At 47.6% G+C, this 14,590-nt stretch overlaps 1 protein-coding gene and 1 pseudogene across 6 annotated transcripts in view; one reads left to right on the forward strand and one right to left on the reverse strand.

Annotated features, from left to right (window-relative positions):
• The first annotated feature begins 3,966 nt into the window (after window positions 1-3,966).
• On the forward strand, window positions 3,967-8,762 carry LOC143664243 (F-box only protein 28 pseudogene; annotated as a pseudogene). 2 transcript variants are annotated; one of them, XR_013166388.1, is made up of 3 exons: window positions 3,967-5,131; window positions 7,798-7,813; window positions 8,498-8,762. The product of XR_013166388.1 is annotated as an F-box only protein 28 pseudogene, transcript variant X2 (transcript). The 2 variants fall into 2 exon arrangements; XR_013166387.1 differs by lacking the exon at window positions 7,798-7,813.
• The window catches only part of LOC143664240 (obscurin-like), a 177,200-nt gene continuing 171,372 nt past the window's right edge, over window positions 8,763-14,590 (reverse strand). For all 4 annotated transcript variants that reach the window (XM_077137912.1, XM_077137909.1, XM_077137911.1 and 1 more), the window contains 11 exons: window positions 14,329-14,409; window positions 13,735-13,845; window positions 13,129-13,296; window positions 11,816-11,938; window positions 11,514-11,684; window positions 10,949-11,033; window positions 10,363-10,602; window positions 9,922-10,145; window positions 9,661-9,736; window positions 9,128-9,277; window positions 8,763-9,047 (listed from right to left, as the gene is read on the reverse strand). In XM_077137912.1, the coding sequence (XP_076994027.1) occupies window positions 8,870-9,047; window positions 9,128-9,277; window positions 9,661-9,736; window positions 9,922-10,145; window positions 10,363-10,602; window positions 10,949-11,033; window positions 11,514-11,684; window positions 11,816-11,938; window positions 13,129-13,296; window positions 13,735-13,845; window positions 14,329-14,409 (1,607 nt within the window). In that variant the 3' untranslated portion in view covers window positions 8,763-8,869. The remainder of the gene's footprint in view (window positions 9,048-9,127; window positions 9,278-9,660; window positions 9,737-9,921; window positions 10,146-10,362; window positions 10,603-10,948; window positions 11,034-11,513; window positions 11,685-11,815; window positions 11,939-13,128; window positions 13,297-13,734; window positions 13,846-14,328; window positions 14,410-14,590) is intronic.

The following is a 14,590-nucleotide window of genomic DNA, read 5'->3' on the forward strand; positions in this document are numbered from 1 at the left end:
TTGATTTTCATAAGGCCCCCAAATCCATTGAATTGGGACAAAATAGTCTTCTCAATAAATGGGCATGGGAGAGCTGGATTTCAATAATCAAAAGAATGAAAGAGGACCCCTACCTTAAACCCTATACAAAAATTAATTCAAAATGGATCAAAGACCTAAATGTAAGAGTCAGTACTACATTGAAAAAAATGTAGAGAAACATCTTCAAGATCTAGTAATAGGAGACAGCTTCTTAAATTTTATACCTAAAGTACAAGCTGTGAAAGAAAAAAATAGATAAATGGGAACTCCTTAAGATCAAGAGCTTCTGTGCCTCAAAGCACTTTGTTGAAAAGGTGATCTGGCAGCCAACTCAATGGGAGAAAATATTTGGGAGCCACATATCAGATAAAGGCTTGATATCCTGTGTACATAAAGAAATTATACAGCTCACCAACAAAAGAACAAACAACCCAATTATAAAAGGGGCAGAGGAAATGAATAGGCACTTTTCTGAAGAGCAAATACAGATGGCTAAAAAGCACATGAAGAGCTGCTCATCTTCATGGCTATAAGAGAAATGCAAATTAAGATGATGAGGTATCACCTCACACCTACATATCAAGAATGGCTGCTATTAAACAAACAGGAAACTATAAATGTTGGAAATGAGGCAGAGAAATTGGAATAATTATTCACTATTGGAGAGAATGTAAAATGATTCAGCCGCTGTGGAAATCAGTCTGGCGATTCATCAGAAAACCAAATATTGAGTTGCCCTATGACCCAGCAATACCAATACTCGGTATATACCCAGAAGAGTTAAGGGCAGTGATGTGGACAGACATTTGCACGCTGATGTTCACAGCAGCACTATCCACAATCGCCTAGAAATGGAAACAATCCACGTGCCCATCAGCAGATGAGTGGATACAAAACGTGGTATATACATATGATGGAATATTATGCAACATTTAGAAAAAAATGTCCTGAAACACATGACAACATGGATGAACCTTGAGGATATAATGCTGAGTGAAATAAGATAGACAGAAAAAAACAGATACCATATGATTCCATTATTATGACTTTGATAAAGCTGCCAGTGTTTTGGAGCAGCTGGAAGGAAAAGTCTCAGTTGAGGGCATAGTAACCCATGACAGACTCTGGGAACTGTTCTGTGGCTGCTTGTTGAAGTGTGCTTTCAAAATTATTGCTTTTTTCCTTTCTTTTTTTTTGTATATGTATATTACACTTAACAACTAAAATTACAGTTAAAAAGAAAAACTATAGGCAGCTATAGTAATATTAGAGAAAATAAATTCCTGAAGTCAAAAATTTGAAAACATTTAGTAACATAGCTATAGCAAAGTTGACATCTGTAATAACTTTTTACTTGATATTTTGAGAAATCACACAGTTTTGGTAGTTAATCAAATGGTATTTAAGATGTTGTTAATATTTAGAATTCAAGTAACTCTGTTATCTGTATTTCTAGATTTTTTTCCTTCCTTGCTTTATTTTGGCGGGGGGGGGGGGGGTAGGGGCGGGGAGTGCATGGTCCGGGAATCGAACCTGGGTCTCCTGCATGAAAGAAGAGCATTCTACCACTGAACCAACTGTGCACCCTCCTTGCTTTAATTTTAAATTCATCTATGAAACACATTGTACAAACAGGCTTTATGATGATTACTTAGATTTTGTTTTTTAATATGCCTATGGATAAGCTAACTAAGATATACATTTTCGGGGGTTAAGATTTCCATATGTTAATTATTAAAATATTTGTATCTTCATATTTTCCTAAAATATGGAGAATATTTAGTAACATAGAACATTACTATAGTAATGCTGATATTTGTAAGAACTTTCTACTTGATATTCTGAGAACATTCACAGTTTTGATAGCTGATCAAATGGTATCTAAGTTAGTGTTTAATATTTAGAATTTAAGAATTTTGCTATCTGAATATGTAGTTTTTTTCCTTGTTGCCTCAATTTTAAATTGTTTTATGAAACTTACTGTGCAAATATAGGTTTTACAATGATTATATGGATATATTATTTGAATATGCCTATGCTTAAGCTAACTAAGATATCCATTTTTAGTGGTTCTAAGTGCATTGTTTGTTTTCTTCTTTCTTGGGAGGGTGGTGGTGGTGATGGTGCACGGTCCAGGAGTCGAACTCGGGTCTCCTGCATGAAAGGCAAGTATTCTACCACTGAACCACCCATGCACCCTTGCTTGTTTTTATAAATAAAAATAAATGAATAAAACAAATAGAATCCATAATTTTAAAACTCCCCCAAAAGTTATACTCTAGATCCAGATGGTTTCACTGGAGAATTTTACTAAACCTTTAAAGATAAAGTAAATTTTTTTAAAAAAGATAAATTCTACACAATCTCTCCCAGAAAACAGAAGAGGGTGAGAACACTTCCTAATTCATTTTATGAAGCTAGTGTTACCCTGATAACAAAACCAAAAACACTATAAAAAGAGAAAACAACACACCAATGTCCCTTAAGAATATATACAGAAAAATCCTTAACAAAATATTAGCAAAAAAAATTCAGCAACATATAAAATTAAAATATATACCATTATCAAGTGAGGTTCATTCCAGAGATGCAATGCTGGTTCATTACTTAAAAATCAATGCTACCCATGTGCTAAAAGGCTAAAAGAAGAAAAATCACATCATCATACCATTCGACTCAGAAGTAGCATTTGACAAAACTGAACATCCATTCATGAAAAGGACTCTCAGAAACTAGGAATAGTTTCAACTTGATGTAGAGGGTCTACACAAACCTACTACAACTAACATCATACTGACTGAAGAAAGACTAAATGCTTTCTCTCTAAGATAAAAAAAAAAGACAAGGATTTCTGCTCTCATCACTCTCACTGTAAATGGTGCTGAATGTTTTGGGCAGTGCTACAAGGCAAGAAAAGGAAAAAATATATATAAAGATCTGAAAGGAAGAAATCAAACTCTCCCTACTTTTGGAAGACAGGATTGTCGATAGAGAAAATCCCAGGGAGTTAAAACAAACAAACAAACAAACAAAAACTCCTAAAATAAATAAGTGAGTTCAGTAAGACCACAGAATTGAAACATAACCATATAAAAATCAGTTGTACATTTATGTGCTAGCAAAGGACACATGGAAGGTAAAAGTAAAAATACAATACCATTTACAACCTCAGAAAAAATTAATACCCAGGTTTAAATACAACAAAACATGTACAGAACTTATATGTTGAAAACTACACAACACTGATGAAATATCTAAATAAGCAGAGAGACATACCATGTTTACAGACCGGAAGACTTGACTAGTAAAGATGTCAATTCTACCCGAATTGTCACAAAGGTTTATCACAATTCCTATCAAAATCCCAGGAAGAATTTTTGTACATGTAGACAGGAATATTCCAAAAAAAAAAAAAAGGAATGAGAATAGCTAAAACAAGTTTGAAAGAGAATTACGTTTGTCTTTTAAATTTTAGACACCCAATTTCAAGACTCATTGTACAGCTCTGGTAACCAAGAGCCTGTGCTATTTGCAGAGGGACAGACACACAGACCAATGCAACAGAACAAAGGACCCAAAGCAGACCCACGCGACACGCCCAACTGTTCGACTTTTTTTTTCCGACAAAAGCACATATTCAATGATAGCCTTTTCAACAAATAATGATGGACCAACTGAATGTCCACAGTCAAAATAATGAAACTCAACCTAAACTTCACGTCTGCCACAGAAAGGCAACTCAAAATGGACTGCGGACTTAAGTGGAAACCACACAACCACCATCGCACAGCTCGCTTTTCTTTAAGAACAACGTAGACAGCACTCCTTACCCACAGATGCCCCGCCCACGCGGCCGCGGGGGGAGGGGGAGGAAGTGACGCACGGGAAGTGACGCACGGGAAGTGACGTACGGGAAGTGACGTAATAGCCCCTGCAGTCCGGTAGCAGACGGCATCGAGCACTCAAAATGGCAGCAGCGTTGGAGGAAGGCCTGGCTCAGGAAGAAGGCCTGGCTAAGGAAGAAGGCCAAGGTCGTGCTGTCACCTGCTCTTCAGCCCCCGGCTCCGCGGACCCCCAGCCCCCGCAGCCAGGGCCCCAGGCATATGCGGCACCGGTGCTGGTTCCAGACCAGTTGCCTCGAAACAACTCTCTCGAGGCACTGCCCATCGTAGCCCTGGAGAACATCCTCAGCTTTATGTCCTACGACGAAATTAGCCAGCTCCGCATGGTTTGTAAAAGAATGGACTTGGTCTGCCAGAGAGCGTTGAATCAGGGATTTCTGAAAGTGGAGCGGTACCATTCTCTACGCCAGAAGCAAATTAAAGCCCAGCTCCCCAGGAGAGAGTCGGAAAGGAAGAACTATCCGTTAGCCCGGCATGCGGACATCCTCACGGCTGTGGAGACCAGACTGTCGCTGTTGAATATGACCTACATGAAGTATGTGGAAGCCAATCTCTGCTGCTTCATCCCAGGGAAGGTGATTGATGAAATTTATCGTGTGTTGAGATATGTCAGTTCTACCAGAGCCCCTCAGCGAGCTCATGATGTACTGAAAGAATTAAGGGATATTTCCTCCATGGCGATGGAATACTTCGATGAGAAAATTGCACCAGCACTAAAGAAGAAATTGACAGGATCAGATGGGTCTGGAAGATTTGTGGGCTTTTCTCCCGTTCCAGGACCTTCCGGCAACCTGATGACCGTGCAGCTCATCCCCGGTCCGAGCCCTTCGAGTCAAGAGCTCACCAAGCTCCAGCAGCAAGTTAAAACAAACGGGGCTAGCGTGACTGTTCTCGGTCGTGAGATTTCTGAGCTTCGCGCTAAAGTGCAAGAGCAGCAGAAACACCTTCAAGACCAGGATCAGAAACTAGTAGAACAAGCCCAGATCCTAGGTGAACAGAGTGCACGGTTGGCAGAGCTGGAAGGCAAACTCCAAGAAGTCATGAAAAGTGCGGAAGGAAGCGCCTCAGTGTCTGGGCACAACGAGTCTCCGAAGAAGCGGAAAGATTCGCTGGAAGCCGAGGATCCTCTTAGGAAGTCTAAACGTGTTTGCAATTGAGAGGACATTCGAAGGCGGTTCCAACGCCAGAAGAAAGCGTGGCTTAGGAGTGTAAGCGGTTCTGCATGTTACGATAACTGTGAGCAACGCGTGTCCCTTAGGCGTCTAGGCGTTTGGGACACAATTTAGCTTCAGCTCTCAGAGTTTTCTTTTCTTGCCTCTCCTGGTTGAACTGATGCGTAGGATCTTTTTACTTTTGCAGTAGATTTGCACTAACCAAGCCTGTTCTATCATGTTTTGAGGAGTTAGCTGTTTTTCCTGTGAAGATAATGTTCAAAGTTTGTTTGTTTCTACACGTATGCGCATTACATAAGGATCTTAAACCCGGTCTTGATAGATTAGAAGTTACTTTTAAATACTGAAAATGTCCTGTTTACTTGGAAAGAAAGAACTGCTTTATGTGGACAATATCTTGTTTTAAAAGAAAAAGTTGATTTGTTTGTTGTTGTAAGTGGCCTTTGTGTAGAACGTCTGAAAAGGAGTTAATGCTTTGTGGTATTGAATAATGAGGAACTAAAACAGACTTCCATGATATTGACTGTGAAAGTGGCCTTTTTGGTATGAGCATGTATTTTTATGAACTACTGGCAAGGGACGCTTATATACTTCTCTGCTTTTTAGCCTAGCTTCTTAGTGTGCTTAAAGTGCTTAACATTTTCCACCAACAGCTTGCCCCTAGAGGGGAAATTGTTAGCCCATTTGTCCACCAGTTTTATAAGGGCAAGAGAATATTGAAGCCCTGCAGGGTGCAAGTATACTGCCGAAGGCAGAACCCCAAATTCCAATGCCTTTTTTTTTTTTCCGAACGCACTTTTTATCACTATCAGACCTGTAGTAACTAGCTAATACTGCTCCTTGCTTACTAATCAATGTGCTGATGGAGTAGGGGACGCAAATTGTGGGATACAGTTGTTGTTGGTTTGTGTGTGTGTGTGTGGGATACAGTTTTGTTGTCAAAGCAAAGTTCATTGAAGAATCCTGTAATATGAAAGAACATTTTGATTATTTCATTTTTGGAAGGTGACCTGAGGGAAGCTTTTAAATAATTTCAAGCTTTCCTTTTCCTACAACTTTAAACAAAAACTTTAATTTCTTTTGCACCCCTATTTGGGTCTTATTACTGGAAAAGTACGTCTTACATTTTTCAACTTCCTGAATGTTCACTTTCATGACCTCCAAATTGTGTATAGTTCTTATTTTCCCCAGTTAAATGTTTTTGAGACTATTCAACTATCACTGCCCTAGTTTTATTTTGAAGTTCTTAATTATGGAGGTGTTATTTCACTGTTAAATTCTTTTCAATAACTGTTGGCCTCGAGCTTCAGTTATTTAAGGTAAATTTAGTAGAAAATAGGAAAACTATCTTTTCCATGTGGGAGTTTGACACCAATATAACACTTAAGGTCTGGATAAGTACCTTAGTTGGATAAAAGAACCACCTTTTACTTTTATCTGACATGACATGGTTATGCATCTTTATATTAACCTCACCACAGTGAAACTTGTTCCTATTTATTCTTTATATTGTCTTTATACAATATTGTTCTTAGGTTTTGATCAATTCTGTGTCTAACTTTGAAACACCACTTTCAATGTACCATGTTTTCAGTAAATAACCACCAAGTAATGTCGAAGTGTTTCATGGTTTGTTGGGACAGTACTTTTAAAATAAATCATTTTTGACAAAAATCTTTGTCAGCCAAAGTCATTCATCAAAGTCCCTGTCTGGAACTTACTTTCTTAGCAGGTTACATGTCTGTGATCACAGACTGTAGCCATATTGTCTTAACTTTGGAGAAGGCCTGCTGGGGAATAATCATAGCCTTTAATAGTCTGCTTTTCTGGTGTTGGAAGACTTTTTAAAATAAAATTTCATGTATTTGATCCTTATGCAAAAAAGGGATATAACCTCAGATTATTTAATAGCTGTTAAAGAATTAGGAGTTTCCTTTACAATGAGGCTTAGATTTTCTTGATACTGTTCTGCCATGCTTTATTAAAGAGTTGATTTTAGTAGGTAATATCCTGTATAAAAACATACTTCTACACCTTACTTAAAATGTAGTAGCAACGGAGTCAGCCTGCATTTCTCAAAAGTGAGTTCTCCTGTAGCTTGAGTAAGATTTCATTCAGATGACCTACAGAAATCTAATATTTTGTTCCCACAATTTTATTAAAATAAAAGTGTAGATGGGGGAGGGAGGCAGAAATCTCTCTCTCATTACAGAAAAAAAAATTAGGAAAAGTGTACGCTTCTGGCCTTTAATTTTTAATTAAATTCAATTTTTAAAATTTAAATTTAAATTTTAATTAAATTAAATTCTCAGAGAATTTCATAAAGAAATAAAAAGAGTTTCCTGAATTTCTTTTTAATCTATATTTAGACATGTCTATTTAGACCTATAATTTTCCATTAGTGAACATGAATATTTGGCTTTCGTAATAAGAATTCATAATGTTAGAAGGTAGGTTTTCTATTTCAAAATCCAAATGTCTAAAGCATGCACTTGCAACCACCTGGCCCCAGGTTAAAGCGTTGCACTTGTTTATGCAGGACTATACCATTACAGAAGGAAAACAAAGCATTAAAGCGCAGTTGCTTAAGTCTTAATTCCTACCTAGGCTTGCTGAAGTAAGTTAGGAAACTAACCTCATTATTAATTATGACAATCTTTTTTTTTTTTTGTGCATGGGCACGCACCGGGAATCGAACCCAGCTCTCCGGGATGGGAGGTGAGAACTCTGCCTGCTGAGCCACTATGATAAGAGCCACGTATTTGAAAGCTCTTACCTTTGCCTTGTGCTAGTATAATACTCCAAGCCATGTTGTGTGAGGTGCGGGGGAGTGGGCAGTGAGAGGGCATTGTCAGTGGCTCCTCCCCCTGGCTCTGCAAGCTATGTAGAGCAACAAGTTATTAGGGTACAGTTTATAATGGAGAAGTTATGGAAACAAAGCTAAATATCCACCAATTGAGAAAGGGAGAACTAAAAGGTTCATATGAGGAAACAGAACTAACACAGAACTGTTAAAAGGAAACACATATATTCTTATGAATGTGGGGTAGTAAAATTGCATAGAGAAAGCTCTGGGAATCCTCCAAACCCCAGGGTCTCTTGAGTTTTCCTCTTTTGAAATTTGAAATCCCCACCAAGGCAGCTGTAAGCCCCTAGTTCATTACCTTTGACCCAATACAAAGTAAAGCCCACCTGTCCTAAACCTGCCTAGATAGGCGGGACCAATTCTCAGCCAATTAGTAGGAGTCAAGCTAACTTCCTTTTTATACTTATAAAAACAGTTTTCCATTCCTAGAACCTGGAAGCTACCTCTGTCCTGGCTTCCTTTGCTGCAGCAAGACTTTCCTGTCCCGGATAAAATGCGCTAATTTGCAAAACTCGACTCTGATTTGTCTTTCACAGGAGACATCTCAGCAGCAGTGCGGACAGAACCAAGGATTTAGAGGACACCTGAGACACCGTCTATGTAACAGACATGCCAATCAATACAAGGAAAGGCTTCTGCCTGCGATGACGAAGGCCTTGGGTCTGTCCCTGGGCAGGGACAATGGCCTGAGAAAAGGCTGGGGACAGGTCCGTGGAGGCTGAGTCCTCCCCCAAACCACTGGAAGGTGCCAGGGGCCGCCAATCCCAGCCAAACAAAAAAACAGCGAAACGAGACACCAAACCAGGTCATGCGTTTTTATTGATGTGTTTGTGTCTATGCCACGAGTGCTAAAGAGAGGCTGAGGGGTGTGACCCAGCAGGACGTCCCCGCCCCCCCGGGGGATGTGCTCAGACAATCTGGGCCAGGTTGTGCTTCTTGTACAGCAGCGCCCGCCTCTTCTCGCGCTCGCGCACGAAGGCGCGCAGCCGCGCAGTGGGGAAGGTCACCGCCGCCGGCCTGGATCCCGCCGGGCCCTCCTCGGTGAGCCACGGGCACTGCAGGCAGCTGGAGGCGCAGGGCCGGCCCCTGGAGGAGCACCGGGGCGGTGGGTCAGCGGCTCCTCCCGAGCGCGGCTGGGAAGGGTGGGTGGGGGCAGCGTGTCTTACCAGGGGTGGGCGCACAGCGTGCTACGCAGGAAGGCCACAGCGCCGCCCGACAGCCCGGCGTAGCAGCGGCTCAGCCGGATGAGCCCCTTGCGCAGGCCTTTCTGCAGGTCGCGTGTGCCCTCGCTGCCCAGCGGGTACTCGGCGCTCAGCCTGCGGGGTGGAGAGGCGTGGGCACTCGGAGTTCACTCTCCCATGGATGGGGGCCAGGGGGACTCTGAGGTCTCCCCCTGGTGGATGGGGGGGGCACAGGACCTTGAGGGCCCCCCATGACCTCCACTGATGGAAAGGGGGTATGGAGACTGGGAAGTCACCCTTGGATGAGTCGGGATGGGCCCTGGGACTCTTGAGGTCACCTCTGGATGGATGGGGGGGGCTCTGGGACCCTGAGGTCACCCCTGGATGGACTGGGGGCACAGGAACTCTGAAGTCTCCCCTGATGGAAAAGGGGTTATGGAGACTGTGAGGTCACCCTGGGACGGATCTCAGGCCTGCCCTTCCCAATCGGCACCTCCTGACACGTGCGGTGGACTCACATGATGAAGGCTGTCACCCCAATGGCCCAGATGTCGGTCTGTGGGACAGCACCCTGCCCCTCCAGGAGCTCAGGAGCTGGAGGTAGGGGGTGGACAATGGTGGGGGGCACAGGTGAGAGGCTGGGCGTATTGCTGGGGCCTGAGAACTGGAGCTTGGAGGGAAGAGGAGTGGGGAGTGGTGGCATGCAGGATATTTAACTCTTCCTTCCAACCCGTTCCCACGGCTCAGGAACCCTGTCACCGCACTCCCCACACGCGCACCCATGGTCTCAGTGTAGTCCTTGAACTTCTCTGAGGGTAGGACTTTCTCCTGAGTGAGGCTCTGGGCATTGCCAAAGTCAAGAATCTTGAGCAGGTTGTACTCAGTGACGATCATGTTCTCCGACCTGAGGTCCAGGTGCAGGATGCGTTGGCCGTGTAGGTACTGGGCTGCACTCAGCATCTGCCACAGGTAGTCTTTCACTTCTGTTTCCGAGTAGGAGGCCCTGGGGTAGAGAGGCCACTCAGGCTGGTCTGGGGGGATGTGGGATAGGAAGGGGTGCTCTATCCTGCTCAGAGCACAGGGGCCACAAGGTAGCCCCAGGGTCAGGGCCCTGTAAGCATGTCCCACAGGGCAGTGAACAAGGAAGAGGCGAGTGGGATTCCCCCACCCCACTCTCCCTCCCAGGCAAGCGTGGCCAGGGCCTGCCCCTGCCTGCTCACCTCTCTGCCAGGCAAGGCAGCAGCTCTGGGCCAGAGCACAGCTCCAGGATGAGGACCAGGTGCCGGGGGCTAAGGTAGGCACCATGCAACTGGACCAGGTGCGGGTGGCGTAGACTTTTGAGGGCCTCGTACTCGCCCAGCACAGCCATCCTCTCCTCTGGGCGGTAGGGGATGATCTTGGCAGCTAGAGCCCGCCCGCTTGCCCTCTCCTGGCACTGCCGCACCACACTGAAGCGGCCCCTGGGCAAGGGAAACATCAGACAGGGTGGTGAGGGCCCCCTCTCCCAGCCACCAGCATGCTTCTGCTGCAGCACCCCTTCCCCACACCCCAATACCTACGCAGAGAAACCATGCATAATGGTTGGGACCACAGGGAGAGCTCAGCTAGGAGGTGGTAGGGAATTGGTGATCAGGAAGAAGCACATGCATTTGGAAGATCCCTGAACCCAGTGTGCGGTGGAGGTGAGTCATAGAGGGGAAGGCTGAGATTCCCTCCCATGAGGTTCCCTCACGAGGAGCCAGCAGGCGGGGTGGCAGATCACCATCCCCGCCCACCCGCCCGGCTGGCCTCAGTCAGCCCCAGCACCTCCGGATCTGGGTTTGGAAGGCGAACGTCTGTGTGCTCGAGAGTGACTGGGTGGGCAGCGCTTGGCTGCTCTCCTCCTCGGAGGCTGTGGAAAAGAAGAGTGGATGCCAGGAGGGCTCAGGGTGGGGGGTATGCCCCAGCCAAGCCTCAGCTTTCCACAACCTCTCTTCCTGCCCAGACATAAGTGACCCTTAGAAAAAAACCTCAATGAGTGAGTGTTTGTGCTGGCATTCAAGCTGCAGGGTGTCTATGAGACTATAAATAACAAATGCTCCAACTCTCTCCATTCCTGATCCATGGCAGACATGACTAATCAATTGAAGCTCTCTCCCACTGAATCCAGAGGCAGCCCTTGAATCCACCACTCTGTACTCCAGGTAAACACTATCAATAGCAGTGTGAAACTTAGCAGAGCTCATTTGCTCCCTGGAGGGTCTAGTGATGTGCGCAGGGGGGCCTGGGAGTGAGGGGAACCCCAGAGTGTGCACGGCCCCTGGAATGCAGGATCCAGGAATGGGGCATGGAAAGGGACTTGGACTGCCCCCAGCCTTGCAGAGTGGCTCACCCATGTGGCTGGGTCCTCCAAGGAGGACCTGCTCTGAGGCGCTACTGTAGGGACCCATGCCCGCCTTGCTGACGCAGGCCGTCCGGAAGGTGTACACGCCTCCCCGTGCAAGCTGGTTGGTGAGGTAACAGCAGTCAAAGATGTCCGAGGCCAGTGTGTTCCAGCTCCCACCTAGGCCACAGGGGAATGTGTGAGAGGCAGCCTCCTGGGCCATCCGCTCCAGAGTCATCAGGAGAGAAGCCGGGGGTGGGGGTGGGAGTTGGGGGTGGGGCACCCCCTGGGGCCTGGGGCTGGGTGGGTACCTTCCAGGCAGCACTGCACAATGTAGGTCACAGGGCCGTAGGACTCCACGGGCTTCCAGACCAACAGCACCCCGTCTGCATATACCTCCCCAATGTCCGGGCGCGGGGAGGACGAGGGGCGCTCTGCAGGGAGGCCGGCGGTCAGCTGCTCTGAGGACTGGCCTCGGAGCTTCCTACTTGTCACGCCTCCCCATCTGGACCTCCATCTCCACCCGCCTCATCTGCTTCTCTGGCCCTCGAGCCCACCTTCCCCTGGTTCACCCTGCTCCTCTCTGACAGGCTCCCCTCTTGGGCCAGCCCTTCTCCCCCTGCACACCCAGGAACCCCCATGGTAGTGACCCTCCCTCACAGCCTCTGGCCCCCAGGACAGAATTCAGCCTTGCTCTGGCTGCTCGGTTTTGCCCGGTCCTCTGGGTGGGGTATTTGAAGGTCTGCCAAAGTGGGCATTGCCCTTTTAGAGAGCAGGCCAGGTGTCTAAGGGCTATGCTGGCAGTCCACCTCCACCCCCATCTCGACTCCCCTAGAAATACGTCCGGCTATTGTGTTGTGCGGTTATGGCCGCAGTTTGGATAGAGACACAAAAATAAGAAACCGCCCAGAATGGGAGGGATGAATGGTAGGATTCAGTGCTGGAGAAAGCTCAGTTTCTCCCAACAAACTGATACACTTTCCCCCTGGGTACAAAAGTGTGAACTAAGAGGCTTTGTGTCAAGTGCTTTACGCCTAATCAGCAAGGCCTGTCCGTCAGTGTGGCCTCTCCTCTTGAGTTTGCTGCTCAGCCACAGACAAGTTCAGTGTGATCACCCTGGAGCCTGCAGCCTGCTTAGTCCTGTGTCATATTCTACCCCCAACACTGCCTCAGGCTCCTGGTTTCTAGTTTCCTTGGTCTTGATGTTCTTGTTAGTCTCCCTTTCGTCCGGCTTTGCCTGGTGACTTTCTGTGAGTGATTCCATGTCCTGTGTAGACTGGGGCACGAATGGGGTCCCCAGCAGGAGGATGTCAGGGAGGGGTCCCACACAGCCAGCCAAGCTGCTCTGCAGGTCCCAGAGGCCCCACTTGGAGGCCTCTGTTCTGAGTGCCGAGCCCTGGCAGCTCTGGTTGGTGGCTAGGACAGCTGGTCCGTGCTTTCCTGGCCTGTCTAAACCAGGGGCTTCCCAGGCCACAGGGTTGCCGGATGGCTCACAGTTCCAAGGGCCCCACTTGGTGGTGAGACACACCATAAGGCACCCAGCGCGGTGGGATGAGGTCTTCAGATGCCTACCAAATGACCCCTCTAACTCACCCCCTGCCAAAGGGCTGGCGCAGCCACCCACCTGCCTTCCGAAGGACACCTGTGGTGGCCGCTGTGCCCAGCACGTTGCTCACACTGCATGTATACATGCCCAGGTCCTCAGCAGTCACCACCAGGATGGTCAGCAGCTGGAAGTTCTTGAGTGTGGAGGAGATGAGAAGGCGGCTGCTGCTCTCCAGAAGCTGCCCATCTGCAGCAGGACAACAGGGACCGGTGTAGGGGCAACTCCTGAACCCAGATCCCCGTCACGTGGCCAGGGGCTGGGGGACAGGGCCCTGTGTGGAGCCGTGCTGGAGGATACCCTGCCCCTCTCTGAGCCTCAGTTCCCCCTGTACCAGGAGGGCGGTGGATCCGAGGCGCATGGAGGTTCCCGAGCTCTGGGACCCATCTCCCCCTCTCTGCGCCTCAATTTCTCCTGTGTACCATAGTGGTGATGGACCCAAGATGCCTGAGTCCTCTTTCCCTGCTCTGGGCCTCAGTTTCCCTTCTGTAACATGAGGGTAGCAGACCCAAGGAGCCTGGAGGCCTCCTGGTACCTTCCGCTGAGGGAGGAAGGCCAGGCTGGCCAGCTGGCTTTCTGCTGTGCCCACAGGCATCCTGAACCTCTGCCCTCAGGATAGCCTTTTACCTTTACTCCAGGTGGCCTGTGCAGCTGGCTGAGCTGACACCTGGCAGGCAAGAGTCACAGACTGGCCCAGGACCACCGTCTCATCTGAAAGCTCCTTTAGGAATGATGGGGCTGAAAAGCAAGTGTGAGGAAAGCAGCTCAGACAGTGACCTCTGAAGGCTTATGAAGGGCAGACATGATCCTCAGGTGTCATGTCCAAGAGTGTGGTCTGAACCCCACAATGAGCAGGGGGCACCAGGACACCCAGTGTGGGCTGACAGGAGCCTTGGCTACTCACCTTACCCCTACCACACCCCTGGTTGAGCTGGGGTGGGGAAAAGGGGCTCATCTAGTAATACCTCTTAACACCATCTGTCACCTCCTGCAGGAAGCCCTTCCTGATTGTACCAGCCCGACTCTGGGCTCCTGAGGCCCCAGTGGCCAGAGGACCCATTTGGGATATCACTTGTGGGTACAAGCTTGCCTCCCGCTGGTCTGGATGCCATGGAGGCTGGAGGCCACTACTTCTGCTTCCCACCCCTGCAACAGGTATTTTGGGAAGCTGTGGTGGACCAGCCTCAAGTGGAAGGCAAAGGGCCTGGGTCAGGCACTCACCTTGGTCCCTGCTCTTCAGACCTGCCAGCCGGAAGGAAGCCAGGCTGGACTTCTTCTTGGGGAGCCCCTCCTTCTCCGGACCTGCAGGCAGAGAAGGGAGAACACGGGGGTCACACCCCATGTGCTGCCTCAAACTGTGCTGCCAGGAACCTGAGGGACAGGAAGAAACCTCTGCCCTGAGCCCCCAGGCCCTGCCTTCCCCTCCCAAGACTCCCATGCCACGGGGAAATGGCCTGGCTCCTGGGGTTTCGTTGGAAACTGG

This window comes from Tamandua tetradactyla, chromosome 20, assembly GCF_023851605.1.
Source record: "Tamandua tetradactyla isolate mTamTet1 chromosome 20, mTamTet1.pri, whole genome shotgun sequence".
Taxonomy (NCBI): Eukaryota; Metazoa; Chordata; class Mammalia; order Pilosa; family Myrmecophagidae; genus Tamandua; species Tamandua tetradactyla.